This window comes from Felis catus, chromosome B1 (assembly GCF_018350175.1).
Source record: "Felis catus isolate Fca126 chromosome B1, F.catus_Fca126_mat1.0, whole genome shotgun sequence".
In the NCBI taxonomy this organism is placed as follows: Eukaryota; Metazoa; Chordata; class Mammalia; order Carnivora; family Felidae; genus Felis; species Felis catus.
Genome location: NC_058371.1, coordinates 103,344,067 through 103,369,282, shown reverse-complemented (window position 1 = coordinate 103,369,282; position 25,216 = coordinate 103,344,067). Strand labels below are relative to the sequence as shown.

General features: G+C 34.4%; 1 protein-coding gene and 1 pseudogene across 5 annotated transcripts in view; one reads left to right on the top strand and one right to left on the bottom strand.

Moving 5' to 3' along the window:
• PRDM5 (PR/SET domain 5) overlaps positions 1-25,216 on the bottom strand; it is a 208,600-nt gene that overhangs the window by 89,154 nt on the left and 94,230 nt on the right. For 4 of the 5 annotated variants that reach the window (XM_023252841.2, XM_023252843.2, XM_023252840.2 and 1 more), the window contains exons 5-10: positions 22,817-22,991; positions 21,596-21,688; positions 21,213-21,334; positions 17,207-17,286; positions 13,157-13,241; positions 11,747-11,904 (exon numbers count right to left, since the gene is read on the bottom strand). In XM_023252841.2, coding sequence (XP_023108609.1) covers positions 11,747-11,904; positions 13,157-13,241; positions 17,207-17,286; positions 21,213-21,334; positions 21,596-21,688; positions 22,817-22,991 — 713 coding nt within the window. The remainder of the gene's footprint in view (positions 1-11,746; positions 11,905-13,156; positions 13,242-17,206; positions 17,287-21,212; positions 21,335-21,595; positions 21,689-22,816; positions 22,992-25,216) is intronic. The other variant, XM_023252842.2, reaches the window with a different exon arrangement.
• On the top strand, positions 15,939-16,033 carry LOC111560325 (annotated as a pseudogene).

Below are 25,216 nucleotides of genomic sequence, written 5' to 3'. Positions count from 1 at the left end.
ATGTCATAAAACCATTTACATTTAAATATACTTATCTCCCAGATGGGCAGCTAAAACCTTGTGCTTTTCTCCAAGCTTCACCCAAAAGAACATCTTACAGAAAATCATCAGTGGGAAATGTGGAAGTTGCTGAAGATTTGATTAGGGAGATGAAGGAGATGGCTGGTATGCACTTCACCTGAAAAATTCCCATCTGACCTAACACGTGGGAATCTCTTCCCCAGCCAATGGTCACCTTTCCCAGTTCCTAAGCCCCATCTTTCCAATTCTTTCACCCAAACACAAACAACTCTCACCTTCTCATTTCTAATCTTCCATACTCCAACCCATAATAGTATGTCAAAGCATGTCAAAGGCATTATACTGAGAATAAAAATTGTATTTTACTCAGTGTAAAAAATATCCTCCAATTATTAGGATCACTAGCCTTTGAATATAGTAGAAGATGCGGTCATAATTAACAAATAATTTGTACAAATAATGTGTGCAGTCTTTAACATACTTGAGAAAGCCCTAAAAAGTATCCACTGGGGAGAGAACTAGAATTGTGGGGGATTGGAGAAGGTAGGTGCTGTCAAGGATTATAATCTAAGTTGCATAACTGATTACCCATGCATCCATGTATGATTTAAAGGTTTTATTTTCTTAAGATATCTACTACACAAAAAGAGCAGAAATTTTTTTTAATTTTTTAATGTTTATTCATTTTTGAAAGACAAAGAGAGAGCACAAGCAGCAGTGGGGTGGAGAGAGAGAGGGGAACACAGAATCTGAAGCAGGCTCCAGGCTCTGAGTTGCCAGCACAGAGCCGGACGCAGGGCTCAAACTCACGAACCGCGAGATTATGACCTGAGCCACCCAGGCGCCCCAAAAGGGCAAAAATTTTTAATCAAATTAAAAAACGGGCACTTGTGTGGCTCAGTCAGTTAAGCGTCTGACTCTTGATTTCAGGTCAGGTCATGATCTCACGGTTCATGGGATCAAGCCCTGCATTGGGATCTGTACTGGGAGCAGCACAGAGCTTGCGTGGAATTCTTTCTCTCTTGTCTGTGCACCCCACCTCCCCGCTTGCTCATGTACTCTCTCTCTCTCTCTCTCTGTCTCTCTCTCAAAATAAATAAACATTTAAAAAATGTCACCTTCCTCTCTTTAAATATTTCCTACTTTGTGGTTTTAAGAGAGTCAGGGATATGCACTTTATTGGGCAGGTCAAGGAAAGGAAGTTCAAATCCCTGGACTGGGTTGGGCTGGGCTGGTCAAGAGCAGAGCAGGGAACAAAGCTGATATCCCAGGGTGAGCTCAGGAAGTAAGCATGAGTCTGAAGCTTTAAGGCAGAGACAAGAGTCAGAGGCTAGAGGTTTGGGAGGCAAGGCCCTGTGGCCAAAGAAGCAGGGGTGAAGGAAGCTCTAAAGGGCAATCTTTAGCTGATGGCTCCTATGTTAACATCTGGGGATGGGGAGGGTAGAGGGAGTAGAATAAAGCTGGAAGGGAGGTTTTTCTATTAAAGTCTGAGCATAAAGGGGGAAATCACTGATTTGGTAATAAATGAACTCCAAGTCAATCATTTACTTCAGAGCCAGAGAAGGGTTCAGAATGACAACAGTTCAAATTAAGGGTTTAAAGAGTACTTAGGTAGCTCAGACTGGGTAAACTCAGTTAGTACAGAATGAATATAATAAAGATTTCTCAGTGTGTTACTAGACTGCTAATGCCCTCGTAAGTCAAGAAAGGAAGAATGTTCAGAAAAGCAACCCTGAAAATGTGGCAAAATGTACTGCAAATATACATTTTTTTAAAAACCACTTCTCATATTACAACTATGATTTAAGCACATTAAATCTTCTACGTTTGGGATAATCTCTTCATGGATTTTATTTATTCAGAAAACATGTGCCACATTCAAAGAACAATGTGTTCAATAAGTGCTGTGAGTACAGCATCTATCTTCAAACCTTAAACTGTAATATGGAAAATCAAGTGGTTTTGTTAGAGATTATATAGTGTCAGGGCACCTGGGAGGCTCAGTCGGTTGAGTAACTCTGCCTCAAGTCATGATCTTGCGGTTTGTGAGTTCCAGCCCCACACTGGGCTCACTGCTATGAGACCTGTCAGTACAGAGCCCGCTTCAGATCCTCTGTTTCCCTCTCAGTGCCCCTTCCCCTCTTGCTTAAAATAAATAAATATTACAAAAAGAAATTATATAGTGACATCTCATCATCAACTTCAGAAAAATAATTTAAATAGGATATGTGATTTGCCATTAGCTGAATAAGCTTCAGACAAACCTCTATCTCTTGTTTCCCTCTGTCAGGTTCAATTCCTGTATGCGTCTCATTGTGCTCATCTCATCATTGTCAATGTGCTTCTAGAACACAAAAATAGGTAATTTTGTACAATACAGCACCGTAAATGAACCACCCACTACTTCACCTACAGCACACCTGAAGAAGAGAAACCTGGTACAAAGTTGAAGGAGAAAGCAACTGTGATTAAATTATGGAGTGATTTGTTCAGTCTATAATGTGACACATTTCTTAGAGATTTTCAGAGATTTTTTTAATTATAATATATATAATATATAATAAAAAATCTCTGAAAATATATAATATATTATATATATTATATATAGCAATATACAGCAATATAATATATATAATAATATAATATATATATTATATATATGGTGTAAAACTTACACCATATATAGTTTTAGAATCTAATTCATTTTCTATTTAGGAAGAGATTTATTCTTTCCTTTAAAACAGCTTTAATAAAATTTTAAATGAGCAAAGTCTCGTCTGCAATATCTGTCAAACAGACCACGACCAAAAAAATACTTTTTATACTGAAACTCAACACACATACACATATGCACAAATACATATGTATTATTTCATTAAATGGCCCTTACCCTTATATTTTCAATCATATTTTTAATGGCTATTCTTGACCCAATAAATTGATTTTAAGATATAAAAACTGGCCACGGCCCAGAGTTTGGGAATCCCTGGATGAGATATTAGTATAGGCGGCCTCTTGGAATTATCCCAAGAGACAGTAGGACCAGAGTTGTTCATAGGCTCAAAAGTTCATCTCTGAAAGGATATAGAAAGGGTCAGTGTGGGGGCTAGAGTTCTTCATAGGCTTGAAAGTTCATCTCTGGAAAGATATGCAAAGGGTCAGGAAAAGGTCTTTTATTTGACTAGACATACCTCTGTCCCCAGAAGCTTGTTTACAACTTCATCAGGACAAAACCTCCCTGTATTCATTTCCATCATCAAGCACATAGTGTCAGCTTCCTGATCCAGGTGACTGAGTCCATCTAGACGTCCTGCCTACAGCAGGAGGAGGGAAGCCCTATATACCTTATCTTGGTTTTGCTCCACAATAAATTTGATAAGGAACAAAATGGAGGGTGAAGACTAACTGACTAGCTTCTGCCACCTCTAGTTCTGAAATGTCTTTCCAGTTGTTATTTAGAGATATAGTTAGATCCAGATAAACAATAATTAAGTAGATTCAAAAAATTCAACTAGTAATCACGCCAAATAATTGTCAGATTGGATTAGGGACAGGAATAACCAATTTTTACCTACTGAGACTATATAATTGGCAAAATGATAAAAACAACTAATTAAGTTTTAGAAATAGAAATCACCCCTTCACAGTTTGTCATTGCCATAATCACACTGAGAGATAATATTTCCTTTTCAAGCGAATCCAAACGATAAGAGAAGAACTGACCCCAAATGAATGAAGTCAGTATAATAAAAATGAATAAATTACATAACCAAAGAAACCAAAAAATAATTTATTTAAAATAATTATCCTTGGTCATGCTATAGGATGAAGATCAGTTTGACTCAAATGTTTTTTTTTTTCTAATTTCCTTGCATATCCTTATTTTTCAGTTTCTTAACTGGCTATTAATGAATAATGATGGAAGAAAAAGTTTATTGCTTTTTCACGTAACTCTTGGAGAATATTTCAGACTTTTTCACTTAACCATAACAAATGCTAGGATCTAACAGTAAGAAGCACATATAGCAGAAGGATTGAATGTGCTTTCCACTTTAGAAGTTACAGGCATCATTGTTTCTATCCTACCCAAGACATCATTATTACTTTAATATGATTTATGGCTGACTGTATAAGAGATGGTGCAAAGATCCTGTGCTAAATTCCCATATGGCATATAACATAAGCCAAACTGAAAAACTCGTAAATGTGGGTAGATCAGTTTCATCAAAGAATGGAGCAAGAGAGTTCCAGAGACTGAGCAGGAAACTAGCCAGATAATTTTTTATAGTCATGTAATTCCAAAGCAGCAGTAATGAATGTGATCCTGCCCCTGATCATTTAACGCTTGAGTAAAACCTAAAGGCAGTCAGCAAGAAATTAGGCAGAGATGATTTAGGACACTATCAATCAACTCTTTTTATTCTTTGTAAATCTAACTTTGTTTCCATTTAGGCTAAAGCTGAAAAGATATCATAACTTCTTAGATGATTTAAAAGAGAAACAATGAATCTTTGAAGTCTCAATAAATGCTGAAGTAACTATAGCTCCAATGGAATAGTCCAAGAGAAAAAAAAGTAACAAGTTATTTTAAAAGATATCATATATATACATATATTTATTTGCATATATATATGCATATACATATACATATGCATATATGTATATATGTGTGTGTGTGTGTCTGTATATATATATATTTAACAGCATGCTAAAATATATCAACGAATATCAATGAATAAGTAGTGTCACAACAAGCAGGGCAAGCACTCTGAGCCCCAAGCTTCAGCAGCAGTCCACCACAGTCAGGGAGCACACACAATCTATACAGAGAACACTTCTTGAGTGTCTGGACAGGAGGGGAATTCATGACTGGGGGGATCCCACTTCTGGGCCCACGAGTTATAGCAACACAGCTATCTCAAGAAGCAAGAAAAATCCCAAATAAACTAACTAATCTTACACCTAAAGGAGCTAGAAAAAGAACAAGCAAAGCCCAAAGTCAGTAGAAGGAAGAAAATAATAAATATTGGAGGAGAAAGAAATAAAATAAAGAATTAAAAAAGCAATAGAACAGATCAGTGAAACCAGGAGCTAGTTCTTTGAACAAATTAACAGAATTGATAAACTTTTAGCCAGACTCAAAAAAAAAAAAAAGAGACCCAAAGCAAAATAAAAACTGAAAACAAGGTAATGATTATAAAGCTTCTCACTGAACTCAGAAGAATAGATAAAAACTTTACAAAGGAAATAGAAAAATATAAGAAAGTACCAAACAGAAGCCATAGAACTTAAAAACATAATAACTGAACTGAAAAATACACGAGAGGGGCTCAACAGCAGATTAGATGAAGCAGAAGAACAGATCAGCAAGCTAGAAGATGTAAATAATGGAACTCACCCTGACAGAGCAGGAAAAAAAAAAAAAAAAGGAAAAAGAAAATGACAAAACATTTCAAAGAAATAATGACTGAAAATTTTGCTCATCTGGGAAAGGAAACAAACACGTAGGTCTAGGAAGTCCACTAAGTTCAAAAGATATCCACACCAACACACATTCTAATTAAAATGTCAAAAGTTAAAGAGAGAATCTTAAAAACAGCAACAGAAAAATAATGTGTTACATGTAAAGGAAATCCCATAAACCTATCAGCAAAATTTTCAGCAGAAACTTTCCAGGTGATAAAGGGAGTGGCATGAAGTATTCAAAGTGCTGAAGGGAGAAACCTTCCAACCAAGAATACTCTACTGGCAAAGTTTTCATTCAGAACAGAAGGAGAGACAAGTTTCCCAGATAAACAAAATTAAATAAGTTCATCACCACTAAACCAGTCCTAAAAGAAATATTAAAGGGACTTCTTTAAGCTGAAAAGAAAAGGCACTAATTAATAACAAGAAAACATATTAAAGTGAAAATCTCTCTGAAAAAGGTAAATATATAGTGAAAATAGTGGAGTAATCATTTATAAAGCTAGTATGAAGGGTCAAAAGTAGTTAAGATTAAATCATTAGGGGCGCCTGGGTGGCGCAGTCAGTTAAGCGTCCGACTTCAGCCAGGTCACAATCTCGCGGTCCGTGAGTTTGAGCCCCGCGTCGGGCTCTGGGCTGATGGCTCAGAGCCTGGAGCCTGTTTCCAATTCTGTGTCTCCCTCTCTCTCTGCCCCTCCCCCGTTCATGCTCTGTCTCTCTCTGCCCCAAAAATAAAATAAAACGTTGAAAAAAAAAAAAAAAATAAATAAATAAATAAATAAATAAATAAATAATTAAGGGATACAAAAAATAAAGGATGTGAAATGTGACATCAAAAACAAACTGTGGGAGAGGGGAATAAAAATGTAGTTTTGGAATGTGTTCAAATTTAAGTGGCTATCAATTTAAAATAAATTGTTATACACATAGGGTGATATATGTGAACTATTTCAAAGTAACCAAAAATAATATATCATAGCAAATACACAAAGGAAAAATGAAAAAGGAATCTAAACATAACACTAAAGAAGTTATCAAAACAGAAGATAAATGGGGCACCTGCATAGCCAGTTAAGCATCTGACTTTGGCTCAGGTCATGATCTTACAATTTGTAGGTTAGAGCCCAGCCTTGAGCTCTATGCTGACAGCTCAGAGTCTGGAGCCTGCATCAGATTCTGTACCTCCCTCTCTCTCTGCTCCTCCCTCTCTCATGCGTATTCTCTCTCTCTCTCTCTCTCTCTCTCTGTCTCTCTCTCTCTCTCAAAAATAAATAAATATTAAAACAAAAACAAAAACAGAAGGTAAGAGAGAAAAAGAAAATAACAAGAAAACTGTGAAAACATCCAGAGAAAAAGTAACAAAATGGGAATAAGTCCACAATTTTCAATGATTACTTTACATGTAAATGGACTAAATTCTATAATCAAAAGATATACAGTGGCTGAATGAATAAAAAAAAAGACTTAGCTATATGTTTCCTGTAAGAGTCTCACTTCAGAAGGACACACACAGATTAAAAGTGAAATGACAGAAAAATGTATCACATGTAAATGGAAATGAAAAGAAAGCTGGTATGGCTATACTCAATATCAGACAAAATAGACTTAAAATGACTGTAATTAAATGCAAGAAAAGGCATTACATAATCATAAGGGAATCAACCCAGCAGGAAGATATAACATTTATAAATACGTATGCACCCAAACAGAAGCACCAAAATACACAAACAAATATTAACAGGCCTAAAGGCAGAACTTTATAGCAATACAATAATAGTAGGGGATTTTTAACACCCTTACTTATATCAATGGATAAATAATCCAGACAGAAAGTCAATAAGGAAACATAGGTTTACACAACACATTATACCAGATGTACTTAATAGATAAATATAGAACTTTCCATCCAAAAGGAGTTGAGGGGCAACTGGGTGGCTCAGTCAGTTAAGTATCTGACTTCGGCTCAGTCATAATCTCACAATTCAGGGAGTTCGAGCCCTACATCAGGCTCTCTGTGGACAGCTCATAGCCCAGAGCCTGCTTCAGATCCTGTGTCTCCCTCTCTCTCTCTGCCTTCCCCTGCTCGTGCACTCTCTCTCTCTCTCTCTCTCTCTCAAAAATAAATAAACATTGAAAAAATTCAAAAGGAGATGAATACATATTCTTCTCAGGTGCACATGAAACATTCTCCATGATAGATCCCATGTTAGGCCATAAAGCAAGTCTTAATAAAAAGGCTAAAATCATATCGAGCATCTTTTCCAAGCACTAAGAAAAAAAAAGAAAAAAAAAGAACAAATAAAACCTAAAGTTAGAAGAAGGACGGAAATAATAAGAATAGCGTGGAAATCAGTGAAATAGAGACTAAAAAGACAATAGAAAAGATGAATGAAACTAAGAGCTGGTTCTTTGAAAAGATAAGCAAAACTGACAAACCTTTAGCTGGACTCACTCACTAATATATTTATTTTATAAATATAACATCAGAAAGAGGAAAAGATAAAACTGATATCACAAAAACACAAATCATCATACAAGACAACTACAAAAAAATTCTATGCCAAGAAATTGGACAATCTAGAACTAGATAAATTCCCAGAAATAATATTTCAAGACAGAATCATGAAGAAATAAAAAGTCTGAATAGACCAATTACAGTAAGAAGATGAATTAGTAGTCAACACCTCCCAACAAACAAAAGTCCAGGGCAATATAGCATCACTGATGAATTCTACCAAACATTCAAAGATTTAATACCTACCATGCTCAAACTCTTCCAAAAAACTGAAAAGGAGGGAATGCTTCCAAACCTATTTACAAAAACAATATTACCCTGATACCCAAACTAGACAAGGACACCACAAAAAAAAAAAGAAAGAAAAAGAAAAAAGAAAAGAAAAGAAAAAAAGAAAAGAAAGAGAAAAAAAAGTGAAGGAGAAGAAGATGAGGGGGAAGTGGGGGGAAGAAAAAAACTTACAGGCAAATATACCTTTTAAACACAGATGCAAAATTCCTCAATAAAATATTAGCACACTGAATTTAATAACACATTAAGAAGAGCATACACCATGATCAAGTGGGATTTATTCCACAGATGCAAGGATGGTTCAATATCCACAGACCAATCAACATGATGAACCACATTAACAAAATGAAAGATAAAAATCGTATAATCATCTCAAATAGATAAAAAAAAAAGCATTTGGCAAAATTTAACATCCACTTATTATAATTATAAAAACTCTCAACTAAGTGTGGAGGGAACATAGTTCCACATAATAAAGCCCGTATATAACAAGTCCATAGCTAATATCAAACTAAATGATAAAAAGTTGAAAGTTTTCCTTTAAAATCAGGTACAAGACCAGGATGCCCACTCTCCCCGCTTTTATGCAACATAATATTGGAAGGCCTAGCCAGAGTAATTAACAAGAAAAAGAAATAAAAGACATCCAAATTGAAAGAAAGAAGTAATTAAAACTGTCACTACTTGCAAATGACATGATACTATATATAGAAGACCCCAAAGACTTCACCAAAAGAACTGCTGGAACTAATAAATGAATTCAATTATGTTTCAAGATACAAAATTAATATGCAAAAATCCATTGCATTTTCACACACTAATAAGAAACTATCAGAAAGAGAAATCAAGAAAACAATCCTATTTATAAGTGCATCAAAAACAATGAAATGTCTAGGACTAAATTGAACCAAAGAAGTGGAAAACCTGTACCCGGAAAATGATAACACATTGATGAAACAAATGGAAGACACAAATAAATAGAAAGACATTCCATGTTCATGGATTAGAATAATTAATACTGTTAAAATGTCCATACTACCCAAAGCAATCTATAGATTTAATGCAATCCCTATCAAAATTCCAATAGCATTTTTCACAAAAGTAGAACAAATAATTGTAAAATTTGTACGGAATCACAGTAAATCTCAAATAGCTAAAGCAATCTGGATAAAGAAGAACAAAGAGGCATCACATTCCCAAATTTAAAACTACACTACAAAGCTATATAATCAAAACAGTATGTTACAGATAGAAAAATATAGACACACAGATCAATGGAACAGAATAGATAGCCCAGAAATAAACTCATGCAATTAATTTATGACAAAGGAGGCAAGAATACAGAATGGGAAAGAAGAGTCTCTTCAATGAATAGTGATGAGAGACGTGAACAGCCACATGCAAAAGAATGAACCTGGACCACTATCTTACACAATATACAAAAATAAATTTAAAATGTATTAAAAGACTTGAATGTAAGACCTGAAACCATAAAACTCCTAAAAGAAAACATATTAATCTCCCTAACATGAGTCTTAGCAATGCTTTGTAGATCTGGCTCCAAAGACAAGGACAACAAAAGCAAAAATAAACAAATGGGACTACATCAAACTAAAAAACATCTGAAGAGCAAAGGAAACTATCAACAAAATGAAAAGACAACCTAGTGAATGGGGGAAGATATTTGCAAATGATATATCTGATAAAAGGTTAACACCCAATATATATAAAGAACACATACAACCCAATAACAAAAAAACAATACCATTTTCTGAATTCAATTGAAACATTATTTATTATCTACACAAAGTAGATAAGATAAAACTAATACATTCTGAAACAAGAACTAGAATAAAGGTAGTATGTAGGAAATGTAAACAAAAATTAATACACAAAACTAAGAGATTATAATTGAAGAAAGTCCTAACAGAAAAGAGTAAGGGTAGGGCACCTGGCTGGCTCAGTCAGTAGAGCAGGTGACTCTTGATCTCAAGGTCATGAATTCAAACACCATGTTGGGTATAGAGTTTAAATAAAAACAAAATTAAATTAAAAATTAAAAAAAAAGAAAAGAGGAAGGGGAAGTTAGGTCATGCTGACTGAAGACAAATGTCAAGTTGTCTTAGGTATGCAGAGAAAAGAATAAACATCTGGAAAAGTTGAGGTCATGGGAGAGGGCAAGGTGCATTATAACTTATATAGGCATTGGAAATCTACTCATAATATTAGAGTACAAGAGTGATATGTCAGAGTTGCACTATGAGACAATTTATTTAGGAGGATGGAAAGGTGGGAAGTGATAAGTAATAAGAATCTAATTAGATGGGTATTAAAGCAATGAAAATGAGCAATAACTGGGATGTTGGGATGGTAAAGGAACAAATGACTGAAGGTGACTAGACAAGGTAGAGGGTAGATTCTTTAAGAATCAGCATTTTTGTTTTTGTTTTTTTTTAATCCTTTATTTATTTATTTATTTATTTATTTATTTATTTATTTATTTATTTTGAGAGAGAGAAAAAGAGAGAGAGAGAGAGGGAGAATGAGCAGGGAAGGGGCAGAGAGAGAGGGAGACACAGAATCCAAAGCAGGCTCCAGGCTCTGAGCTGTCAGCACAGAGCCCAACATGGGGCTTGAACCCACAAACCACGAGATCATGACCTGAGCCAAAGTCTCATGCTTAACCAACTGGGCCACCCAGGTGCCCCAAGAATCAGTGTTTTAAAAAGGGTCTAAGACTAAAGAAACAGACAGGAGTAAGCATATGCTTTTGTCATTAACAGAAAGAAGAAACTCCAAAAGAGAGGTTATCTGGGACATAAAGAATGAAAAAGTCATTCTGGGACATGCTAAATTCATTAGGTCAAAAAGATATTCAGTTATGTTTCAAATAAAAAAATTAATATAGTTTTGAAGACTGGGTTAAATAAATAAGTCATTTGGCATGTGTTGGTATAGAGTTGATAGCAGAAGTCATGGATGTAGCTGATGCAGAGAACACAGAAGAGGCCCACAGCCAATGCATCCAGCCAACCTCCTCAGGGAGGGGAGATGGAAGTGTTCAGAGAAATTGGTAGAACACCTAGCAAAGTATACACCAAACATGAACAGAATTTCAAAACAGGTAACGTGAACAAGAGTGTCAAACATTACAGAAAAAAAAGGGAGAGAATAAAGACTTTGCAGTTAGTACACCACTGGGAAACAGTGGATGGCCCTCTGGGTGTGAGAACAGTTTCAACAGACGATGGAAGACAGAAACCAGGCCACAAGGGGTTGTGGCCTGAGTGAGGGGGTAGAAAGTAAAAGCAAGATCTTCTGTAATTATTCCACATGCACAAGCACGTCCAGATATACACAAATCTCTTATAAAATAATTAGAAGTCAAATCAGCAAATAATAATAATAATAATAATAATAATAATAATAATAATGATATTTATACGCTTTTACCTTCTTGTGATTCTTGTAAACATTTCTGTGGGCAAATCCCTTTCCACAAAGCTTGCATTTGTAAGGTTTATCTTCACTGTGTATTACTTTGTGGGCGCCCACTTGATCAAGCCTCTTGAAAGATTTATTACAAATCTCACAATTATAGGGTCGCTTTTCTGTGAAAAATGAGTGGAGACAATCTCACATCTATATAAAGGTAAAGGATAAAAAGGGAAACAGCCTTACCTTATATTACTTCTAATGGACTAGTCAACTGAAACATGATTCAAACAACTGAAAAAAATCTACTTACCAATCCATTTCTGTTAGACATGTGACCCTATTCACAAAAGAAATATGAACTTGTTCTTTCAGAGACTTATTTTTGTAAACTAAATGTGTAAAGTAGCTTAGATGTAAGAATGAAGCTCAAATTCAAGGAAAAAAAAATCCTATTTCCAGATGAAAAATGTGCTGATAGTATGAGTTTAAACCAAGGTCACAACTTCAAACGCTAAGAGTGTTCTGACAGTGATAAAAGTAAATGACAGACCTGCCTCCTACTTGAACAAGTGGAACTCATATAGGCAAAGCTTCAATTCTCAACAGAAAGCTTCAATTCTCTACATACCTAGGTTGTTGTATAGAACCCATATTTACGCAACGTTAACGTAATGTTGACCACTAGATGCAAAAAATACTATTTGTTTCAAACAAAGCATATCTGAAGGCCACCAGTTTTTGATCTCCTATTTTCATTTGCCAAAATATATATAGCCATCACCAAACAAAGTGGATATGTAAAAACATTCTAACCTTAATGGCCTTAAATTATAGACGTTCCAAACTCTAGAAGGAGACTTCATAAAGCAAAATTTATTTTCAGAACTTACTCTTTTTAACCTGTATAACAGACCTATTACTCAAACTTGCTTAAAATGAAACTATAGCTTTAAAAACTTATATTCTCAAAATGTATTTATAAAATTCTCATTAACATTTATTAGTACCTTAGTGAGAATGTGAAAGTATCTAGAAAAGCAGAAACTGTAATTGTTGAATCCCTCCTAAAAGTCAGACCCCCTGCTAGCACAGTACATAATGATCTCATTTAACCTTCACAGCAATTCTGAAAGGTAGGGCCCTTTTCACAGATAAAGAACAGAATCTCAGGCTCCAGGAGGAGTAGACAATAAATTAAATGGTGATTCTGAAGAGCTTCGATATCACTTAGTCCAATCACCTTGGCTTTATAAATAAACTGAGGTCTAGAGAGGCTAAGTAACTTGTTCAAAATCACACGGCTAGTTACTGGCCAACCTAGAACTAAAAGCCAGGTCTCCTGATTACTATTCTCGGAGATCCTGAAAAGGACAAAGTGAATCTTTTGTAGTGATTTCAATATAAATGAACAAATATGTATTTTACCTGAGTGAGTGATCATATGACGTTTTAGCTGATTAGCTGAAATAAATTTCTTCATACATTCTTGACAATCAAATATCTCATGAATCTGCAAAAGGTTAAGTTGACAGGTCAACTGTCAAAGCCAAATAAATTATATAGAGCTCAAGTAAAGTATAAATATGTGGATAGCTGCTATTTCAATATCTATGTATATTGTAATTCAGCTCTGCTTTATTCACACTATCTTATATAAATTGAAAATGCAGTGAACCTGGTACCTAATAAAAACAAACAAAAGAAAATACAAGATTGCAGCACACTATTGAAATATGTGGTATAGCTGACCTATTTAGTGCATATTAAATTTCTACACTCTGTAAAAAGTTATACCTAACTGACACGAACTCTTTTTGTTATGCACAAATTTAGATTTGGAAATATAGAACCTGTATGTGATAATATTCCTTTTACAGTAGTGAAGCTATTTTAAATTTAAATGTATATAGTACAGAAAAAAACATGAATTACCATGAAAGACAAGAAGATATATGATTCCGAAAAACATTTAGCTCAAAGTAAAATTCTTACATGATAGGAAGACCACAATAAAAAGAAAAGATCAAAAACTATAATAAGTAGGGAACATGACTTTATCAAACAGCTGGCTAATAAGTATTACAACTGAATATTAACTTTAGCTCTTTCCCTCTGAGACACTAAACAGAGAAATTGTATAGGTGGTATGAAAAGTAGAAGCCCATTTTATTATCAGAAACAATGCACAAAGTTCTAAGAGGAATGTATTGCAAGAAGCCTCATATTAGAAATGTTGATCACCCCCAATGAACAAGAGCATCACACTGTTTTGCTGAAGATTCTAAAATAGTTCTGGTGAAGTTACATTTGCTTCAACCTCACTAAAGGTAAAGCCCACAATAGTAAACACCAGAGAAGCAAAGGCCCTTGTGCAGAAAGACAAGGTGCTGTGATTACCCCTGCAGAATAACGAGGGCCACTGCAGAGGGAAGTCAAGGCAGAGGGCCAAGAACTGAGTGAGTCATGAGTAGAAGACTGGGTTGTATCCTGGTAATTGGCTCCCTCGATCTAAGTGGCCATGGAAGAACTCAAAACAGAGAGACTGAAAAGAGGGGACAAGGCAGGGAAACAAAAGCTAGGGAAAATTACCAGGTCCCACGTCTGAGTCTGGGACTTCATTCGATGCCCAACCTCACGGCAGGTCTGAGGCTGCCAATCCACCTTCTGCCTTTGTCAGATCTGATTCTTGGTGAGTCAGAAAACTCAGTTGGGAAAAGCACAGAAAATGTAGATAAACAAGGCAGAAGCAGAATGATGTTATTCCCCTAGAGTCTGACTTATACCTCTGCTTATATGCAGTGTCATCTATTCTCAATTAGTGAATATATGGAGTCCAAAGCATTCTATGATTCCTCAGGCAAAAAATGTGGGACCCACACAAGTACTTAGAAAGCAAGTGCTACACAGTTAGAAGTAAAACTTTCAGCCTGAGCCATTTTAAAGACAGTCTGTTCAATCATCAAAGACCTTCACATGGTTTTGGTTAAGGAGCAATATTATGTGTATTGTTTATTTAAAGATAGTAAGAACAGATTTATATTCTTAAACTCTATGTTTCTGTAATATATGTCTTTTATAATAACAATATCTCCTAAAAAAGATTATGTGCTTTCTGAGCCATACATCAATGAAAATATATTTAGTGTATTTTCATTTTAATATAAAACTTATATTAATACATAATTTTTTTTAAATTATTCATCCATATATAAAGTGTTAAATGTTAAATAAAATATTGCAGAATAGTACCCATGTTTTTTCACTTCTTAACTCTCACGGCTCCTGAAACATGAAACACTTTTTAAAGGTTCAGTTGAATTAATTTTCCATAATTATAAAACAGAATATTCACTGTATATGAAAGCACTTTTGCATTGACTATATTATTTATAGTGGAAAATTCAGGCCACAGCTATCTTCAAAAATCCTAAAAAAGCTTAATAAAACGACCAAATTTGGTAATACTATTTATTTACACCTAATGATAAATAAAGCACAATTTTCAAAATGTTCAGCTTACTAGTTGATATGGAGCATATTAAATTACAATTTTGAAGTCCCTAAATAAACAATTTTCAAGAAGGGTTATAATATGTCTTATTGTAACATAAAATAGTATATAGTAATGTAAGATACTATTCCAGACTATTATGTAATTTGGCATATTCATACAGCACCCTCTACTGGCAAGGTTAAATACTGCAACCAAACTCTATTAGACATTCAACATACCCAACTATTAAGAACAGAGTCAGAAACGGAAGTCAACAAAAGCTGTCTATGGATTCAGAAAGGCTAAATTAGATGAGCCATGCTGTAATGAAGGAAGTGCTGCATTCAGCTAATAAGTTATTAACATTTTGCAGAGATAATTTGGGTGCTGTGTTCTACCATCACCAAGTAGTATTTGGCTCTACCAAGACATTCCTTGGGGAAAAAGTTCTTATATTATGAAGAAAATAAATGGAAAAGAGAACACTTTTCAGAAATAGGTCCCACAAGCAACTTTGTTGAAACACTCTGTTTAGTACAATCTTTAATCTGGTAAACTATCTTAAATTTCAACTTCTTAAGATGTAAATAGACCAGGGAAAGAAATCATAGAATTATACAAGTAAGAAGATATTTAGAAAATATCTACTAAATTGGATTTCATCTTTTTGCCTCAGACTAAGATTCTGCTTCGGAAGCCATAGGGATGAAGTGAGCAGTGCAAATACTAAAATTAGAATGTTACAGTGAAGATTAGCATGACCGGTGCATAAGAATTATATGTAAATTCTTGATGTGTTCTACATGTTTAAACAATCCTATTAGAAAACCATTTAGAAACAAACAAACAAAACAGCTCATGGCACTTGGAGAAAAAATTAAAAAGCATGGACCCATTCCAAGTCACATTTAATAAAAGAGAGAACAGAGGCCCAATGTTACATGGAGTGTTAGGGACAGAAGATGACACCCACTGTCCTCACTCTCAGTCCACTGCTTGTTCCGTTATTTCTCCCTGAGGATCAAAATCACCCAACATATAAAATACAATCTTGGACATCTTTGGAATCTAACTATCTTGTGTGTTTATAGATTAAACCCACAGCACATAGTTAGAACTATCAGATTGAATATCATGAATTTTAAAGCCATTCAGGTTACTTTGGAATATATCTATATACAATAAAGAGATAAATTCATTTTGTAAACCATAAGAAAAGTAAAATTTTATATTCACTAGTACTATATACTCTCTTCAATATTAAATCACTAAAAGAAAATATTATACGCTCCTAGATATTCTGAAAAGTGATGTGAAATTAAAAAATAATCATTTATCTGATAATATAAGAGTTCTTCTAGAATTTGTCACAATAAGAACAAAAATCTAAATTTTATTTTAGCTCTATTCTATTGTAAATTCTATTAAATAGTGCTAATGTTGTTAAGGTTAATAACCCTGGTATATTTTTCAGGTTAACCTTTCACATTAAATTTGTAAGTTAGTAATAAGTTTTATATTTATTACAAAATGCATTAAATTTATTTTCTTCTAATATAATCATTTGTTTCTGCTAACAACACTTTGACATACTTGCACATTATTTTTAGTTCTTCAAAATAAGGAGCTCTTGTCTTTGTTTTGTCGGACTTTACTATAAGATGCATGCATCTTAATAGCTAAATGCCATTGCAGGGCATATTGTAAATCCACAAAACTTATATGTTTCCATCAAATACATAGTATTTCCTGAGCAAACAGCAACTAAAAAAACTTGAAACTCAAAATATACTTTTACAAGAGCTCACTTTTCTGCATATCAGTCTCTGCATATCAGTCTTGCATTTTAGAATATGCTAGTGTATAAATTGATGACAAAGCTCTGTCTTTATAAAAAAATCAATTAAAAATTTTCATGGCAGGCTCTATAAATGACTAAAAGGTCTTACACTCTGATGAGCATTAATCTTCATCTTACTGACCTTTCTATGTTCCTGTAGGCTTGATGCTGAAGAACACTTTTTATTGCACACTGAACATATGAGCTTTTTCTTAGGATCGCCTAAAATGCAAATAAAATATCATCATGATTTAAATGAGAATATGAAGAGCATCAGATACAATGTTTCTAGGTGATATATAATTTCTAAACAAGTATTTCATCTTAACAAGATGTTATACAAGTTATTCTAAGTTATTCTAAGTTAACAACTTAGAATTCCAAAATGTTCAATGTTATAGTTATAGCCATTAAACTGGATTTAAACCCTTTCTTTTTAAATTTGAAAAATATTCAGCATGATATACCACTTTCTACATATATAAAATAGGCATTTCACCTTTCCATAAACTAATGTAGAATTAAAAGAGAAAAAGCACACTTACATGAAAAATTGTAATTTAATGAAATGTGTTTATAAAAGAAAAAAATGGTTTTATTAATTCATAAGTTGATTTTGCTACTTGCTTTAAATTTTAAGAGAATATTTCATTTAATCCTCTGTGTTTTTTAAGATGGAATTTATAGATTATTCTTTCCAGCACTAGATTCCTACAAAATCTGTGAGCATATACTTTCTCATATTAATGTCAAAAACCAGAATAAACCAAAATCAAGTACATCAAAACATTATATCAACATTTGTATTATTATACAAATCAAAACAAGACCAATTTTGTCTTCTTACACAGTGATTACAGTAGCTCATTTCATATTTCAAATTTCACAGTGGTTATAGAAATGAAGACTCAATAAAACATTTTTTTTCAAATATGATGTAATGTCATCTGCACTACCACAAATAATCACAGAGTGTTTCTTCAACTTTTAATTAATTTCAAATACACAAATTTGTATATCTGAAGTAATCAAATAATATGACGAACCACCATGTACCCACACCTGGCCCCAACAATGACAAATCCATGGCTATTCTTGCCTCAACCTCAACCTCAACCCCATCTACTTCCCCATTTCTCTATTATTTTGAAAAAACTCCAAGACATTAAAAAAAATTACAAGATGATTTTATTTTATTATAGGACTGTGATTATACACTTTTAGAAAAAGAAAGTATGAATTTGTTCTTATTATTTAAGTTACTTGTTTCATATAATGCACTATGTTTAGCATGCTGAATGTTACAGCCAAGAAAATTTTTCATAGTGATTGACAAAAAACATGGCTACTAAAGGAGAAAATTCTCCCCAGCAAAATGAGTATCTCTATACATATAGATTACATACACGGCAGGGGAGGGGGGCACAGAAGAGGAATATTCCTTCTTTTCTAGCTTGCACTAGCTGGCATTTCCCTCTTTCAATTCATAATCTTTTGTTGCTCTGTCTTATCCCTCATACCAGCTGTTCTTTAAGACTAGACCCTATCCTTTCCCTGAGGGAGAGAACAGAGATAGAACTGAGACATTCCCAACCACACCTCTTACTTTATCCTCATGTTCCTGCTACTGTCCCTACAGCTGGAATCACAGGCAATGCACCATACCCCCATCCCTACTCTCCAAACTTTTCCCTCCTCCTGTCGTCTTCTATTCTTCATCCTAGAATTGGAATCCAAGCTCTTTTGAGAAAAAAACTAATTTTTTTTTTGAGAGAGAGAGAGAGAGTGAGCATATGCAAGCAAGGGAGGGACAGAAGGAAGGACAGAGGAAGAGGAAGGGACAGAATGTCAAGCAGGCTCCATGCTCTGCGGGGCTCTATCTCACAACCATGAGATCATGACCTGAGCCGAAATCAAGAGCTATATGCCTAACCAACTATGACACCCTGGAGCCTGAAGAAAAAAAAAATATTTTAAAAATTTATAACAATTCACCCGAGAGTGCAGACAAATGTTATCTCCCATAAATACAAAATTTATTGGTTTTAGCATCCATAGACTCTAAACAAAAGAAAAAAATGGAAGTGGGTTAAGGAAGTCAGGTCCTTCATTCTCTGTTTCCTCTTGGGTAACTATGAAGGTCATTATCATTCTACCAGCTTCCCTAGGTTGAAGGACAACAGTATCTACAAAGCCATAACTAGACTTTATACTATTTTAGTTTTGCTATATTCAGGTAAGTCTGATTTTTTTTTTTTTTTACTTTCAGATTCAACTTTCAAAACCATTCAGGAACACATTATTTACAATAGTAGGAGATGTATGAAAAATTAACACAACCCTACTGAATACACAGTCACCCAAGTACCGCAAGTTTCAGTACAATGTGGGTTAAGGGCACTTTCAGGTATAGAAGGTTCTACAATCATATGTGTGAACACTGCTTTGCTTGCTGTTCTGATGTGGAATATTCTTTCTCCAAATGTCTATGTATCTCATAGAAGAAAAGGGAGAGACAAAAGAGGGGCTATGAATGAAAGACAGATTGTACACCAATCTCAACAAAAATTGTGTATAGTGACCTTTGGCTAATATTGTACATTCCATATTTTGTATGTTTCCACAACACAGAAAAATAAAAAAAAAAACTTCCTTTTATAAATTATTTCCTACAAAGTCAACATGAGTTTCCAGAATCAGTAATATTATAAAATCCAAGGCCAATTACAAGAAGCCTCACAGAAATTATGCTTATAGCACAGCCTGAAGACCACATGCCCAAATAAAAAGAATGCAAGTTTCCAGAGTTTCAGTATGCATCTGGTTTTTTACTTAGTTCAGCAAAGTTAACTTTAAAAATGACATGAAAGATTTGTTATAATACATTGCAGACAAAGATGGAGAAAATTAAGAACAGCATTTTAAACATAACAGCTTAAAAAAAAACTATGAAGACAGGTCTATCAAAAAGTTATGCTTGCCTTTTGTAAGCATAGTGAAGGCCCAAGTTTAATGAATTCAGGAAAATGCCATCCTCCCTAAATCAGCCATATATTCTTCAAAAGGAAAGAAAGAAATCAGAACAATGTAAAGTCCTATTGATAATCATCCTGAAGCTGTATTTTGCATGGCCATACTTTCTACCACCCAGAACTTTCAGAGACAGCTTACCCTAAATATGTAGTCCAAGCAATGATGCAAAATAGGAGGCAGTAGACACACTCATATTAGCTGCTATAACTTTAACATTAAAGGAGATACTTTTTGAACAATGAACAAACATAGGATACAGAAGCTGAGTACTGATTATCCTGTTCTCCTGAATGTGGGAATAAACAAGATGGGAGAAGAGAAATCCACTTTCCTCATGTCCAGAAAGACATCTTTCCACACATTTCCCAGAAGCCAAGCGCAAATGTAAACATGTGCGAAAAACATAGGCACAGAAGGATATGAGGAGTTCCATGAGCCTCAGCCTCTCTTAAGGAAAAGACACTGAGGAAGTGAAAAGTTAACTCTGACGATACAGCCATCTGTTCAACTCCGTGCAACAGATTCGATCCCTAAACCAAAATACATTTACCATGTGCTAAACAGATAAAATCTAAGTGACAGTCAAATTTTATATGGGTTTTATTGTTTAGCTGGCCATTAGAAGGAATTCAAATAATACCTGCTTTATTAATCCCGATACATTAAATTCCCATGTCAAAATGCAGTAATTTTCTCCAATATGGGAGAAATATAAATTTAAAAAATAGATTTTTACTACAAAACTTTAAGGCACAAGAGCATCATTTTTTAGTTTTAAAACATATCTACTAAAAGAGAAATTTCATATTTCACACTTAAATTGTTATTTAAAAACATTAACTTTTAATACACCTGACTACCAAGCTCAAGTAGATTCTAGCTTAGGTTTCCAGTTATGATTAATTCAGATATCCGAAAAATGAAAAATACTGCTGAAATCCACTTAAAAAAGAAATGGTGCTCAGAGAAAGAAAAAAGTCCACTGCAAGAGCTCCACATCTGTGTGAGCATAATGTCAAAGCAAGCTCTCTCCTCGAGAGCAAGAATTAAAAACAGATCACGGCAGCCTGGGGAGAGGAAGCCCCTTTAAAAATGACCCTCCAGTGATTTCTCACCAGCATGGACATTTTCCTGGTGTCTTCTGAGGGCATCCTTGCTCTTCAGCCTCTTTCCACAGCTGTCGGCCTTGCACACAAACCTGGCATCTCCCCGGCAAGTCTCCTGGTGCTGCTCAAAACTACAAAACAACCAGGAGAGGGGAACAGGGAGAAGAAATGGTGAAGACATATCTTATGAAGTCTAACAGCACAACAGGCTTTTGCAATGCATGCTCTCTAGTAGAGTTTCTGGGTCATTTCATGCATTACCTGGGCAGGTAAAAAGGAAAGCACTTATCTTGTAGCCATGTGATACTTAATCACTAAGAAGCATAAAAAGCATGCCTGCCAAAAATGACCCACGATTATGTAACAGCCATGTGATAACTCAGACACAAAACCTCGATGCTGAATTGAAGGAAGAATTGCAAACAGAGCACTGAAAACTTCGTGAAGAATCCTTCAGACTGCTTTTCGCTGTGCACTGAAGAACGCTGAGGGGGAAATAGAAAAAAACAAAAAGAAATAAAAACTGGATGTGTAAGACAAAAACTTATGAAAAATATCTCTACTTTAAATAAAATCCTGTTGGTGATCTCTGTTTTCATTTTGTTTTTTGTCCCTTTAATTTTTGGTAGTACCTAATTTAACTATAAGACCCGACTAAGCAAAAGTATCTTTGGTGTAAACTCAATAAAAGCTGACTAGAATGCAGTTTTAACATCTAGTCTCTAAAAAGTATATAGCCCTGGCTTGTTTTTTTTTCAAGAGCCTATAACAAAATTTCCAAATGTTTAATCTCTTGCTATTATAATTTTTTTAAGTTTTGAGCAGAAATTTTTCATTTCAAATTTCATAAGCAAAAGTAGATGCATATATTAAAATAGTAAACATGAAAGCTTTCTTGCTCATATACAAGGTGACATTCTTAAAATAAAAAATACACGTATCTAATTTCTCACTTTTAATAATTAATGATCCTGTAAAATATTTAAGTAAAAAGATAAATTTATATGCTGTTAATATAAAGAGTCAAAATAATAAAGGGTACCGAGCAATGTGTGGGATCATTTAATTCATCTTCATGTGACAGCCTATATCTATTCATCTTCAAATTATTCCTCCTAAGTTGCTAAGAAATAAACAGTGCTTCCCCAAGTGTCCCCGTATTCTTTATTCTCTAAACTCTCTTCATTTCTTAAAACTCTTCACTGATTCCAGAGGGAATATCAAATGCAGACAACTGAAACTTGATCTGTGACCTCAGAGCACTAAATTATGCATAAATGAATTTCTGAATAGTAAATCAATGAGCTTGATTTGATATTTAATGGCAAGTAAATAAATGGACAAAGACTTATTAGCATAAATAATGTTTACTTGTTGGAAGTTCATAATCAGAATGTTTCAAAAATCACCATATTATACTAAGAAAAGATAAGTTAATGACAATGACAATATAGAATGCTTACTTTCTTCCTCCCCACCCCCTGTCTCCATCACTGATACCCACACACACACACACCCACCCACACACACACACGTATAAAACAAATCAAATAGAATAGTTAAAAACGAAAGTGTTAGGTTATAATTTTAAAGATATTCTTTGCTGTACGCACTGTCTTTGCAAAGCCTGCTTAACTGGGAATTTCTTCCCACAGTTCTTGCACTTAAATTCTTTCTCCTCTGTAGGTTTCTGGTGCAATGTCTGAAGGTGCTCAGCAAGAATTTCCTCACTGGTAAAACTCGAGTCACACTGGGGACAAGCATAGTCCTCTTTACAGCCAAGGCAATCTGTACATTTACAAGGAAGCAAATTTATAAGACAAAAATTAAGAGCCAAGAACTGTTCAGTTTTATCCTCATTTTAAAATCAAAATTGTGTTTAATAGTATCAGAAGAATAAATTCTTATTATCTCTCTGAGTATTATTAATGTTGTCCATGAAAAATAATAGGAAGTGTTACTAGAAGTACCTTATCTTTTAATTCACTTCATTGGTGTTTCAGCAAATTAATACAAAATCAAAATCAATTTTTAATTTACCTATAATGTTAACTTTTCACATGAAAGAGTTATTGCAAATGTAGAATGAGAAAGCAAAACTTTTCCCTGAAACAGGTCATCTTGAGTTCACTGAGTTCACAAAGAGAAAAAATCCAACCAAGGCAAAACTATGTGGAATTACTAAGGGGAATCTCACGTACACGTGAAAGAGACTGAGGCCATAAAGACAGAACTCATTACAGCAGGTGTAGTGAGTGAGATTCCATGGTCCCTCTGGCTTGTCAGTCCCTAAGGACTGTCATGGATCCACCCAAATTTCTCAAAGTGCACTATTTACATCACATTTTCTTTTCTGATTATTAAATAAGATTAGATTTAGAAAATTCAGGGAATATGAAGAAAATAAAAATTACCAATAATCCCACAATGAACAGACAACCACTTAATATATTCTCAAGCCTGATTTGCCTTTTGTCCATTCATATTTTATAGTCTAAGAATAACTACATTTATGATCATACTTTGTATTCAATTTCATCTGTTGCTCTTTTTTTCCATTTAACATTTTCCCAAGTCAAATAAAAAAAAACATAATTATTTACTAAGCTCTCCATTGTTTGACATTGGATTGGATTATTTGTTTCTTTTTGCTGGTGGTTTGGTTACTCTGTTTGTGTTGTGGCCTTTTTGGGGGGAAGGGGTGCTTTTATTAAATAACAACTGATTTCTAAAATAAAAATAGCAATAATGTATGTACCTGATTCATATGTTTTCAAAATCTGTTTAAGTTTCCATTGATTATTTTTACAAAAGTAAAAACAATTTGTAATTTGATATTTGTTAACTAAGGAAAAATCAGGGTGATAATAAATAAGCAGGAGACCCATTTTTAAGCTAAAATAGTGGACACAGAAATAATATGCCCTGGAGGTGGGGGGAGGGACCTTAAAAAATAAATACAAAAAGTATAGCATAGGGAATGTAGTCAATAAATTTGTAATTCACATAAATAAATATTCCCCAAAAAGAAAATACAGAATAATACAAAAATAATACCTATTACCCAAAGTCTGAAATTTGAAACAGCAAAATACATATTTGAAAGATAGAACAGAAAGCCTGTCCTCATCTTTCCCTTAAATAATCCAACTGAAATAAAGAAACAGAAGCATAAGCTAGCAATGTTAGGAATGCTTATACTTTCTCAGCCAGTGACATATAGTTGGAGTAGAAAATTCATATGAAAGATATTACTACCATGGTGACTAAAGAAATCAGTGTCACTTCTTGAAGCAGATTTGCTAAAGAAAATGAAAAAAATACTCTATGGTAAATTTCAATCTATTACAAAACATGAATACCTTTAACATCATTCATATTTCCTTCAAATCCCATCAGGAGTATAACACAATAAAATAGAAACAAGCCCCAATAATAATTGATTATTCCCCAGCAGATGGCAAACAAGCGACATCTCCTGGATTACAGGATTGATCTAAGCAGATCAGACCTCCCGGAACACACATTTTTGGTTACCCAACTACAACAACCTAACAATCCTACAGGCTTCTATGCTCAGAACAGAAAGAGATTTCCATAAGCTCCAGATTCTCAAAGGATCTCAAACAAGAGGGAGGCCCAGGAAGAGTCCATTAGGGTCCAGCAGTACCCTCTGCACACCTCTGCACTTGCCTTTCCCCATGTGCAGATGAGAAAGTAAAGTCTCAAAGAGTTAGTGACTTGCCCGGTACAAGACTGATGAGTGGCAGACGCGGGGCTGGAGCACAAAACTCCTCATTCCTAGCCAACCCACTGTACCAGTGAGAGCAGTGAGAGTCAGGAGCTGGTGCTGACCTTGGCAGCTCTACAGGGCACATGGATCACCCACACCCAGCGTTCTCCTTCTGCTAGAAGAAAGATGTGCTTACAGCTGGCTACTCTCTGAGAGTAGTTTTCACAAAAGCTAACTTCATTTTGAGAACACCTTATTATAACACAACTATAAGTCAACT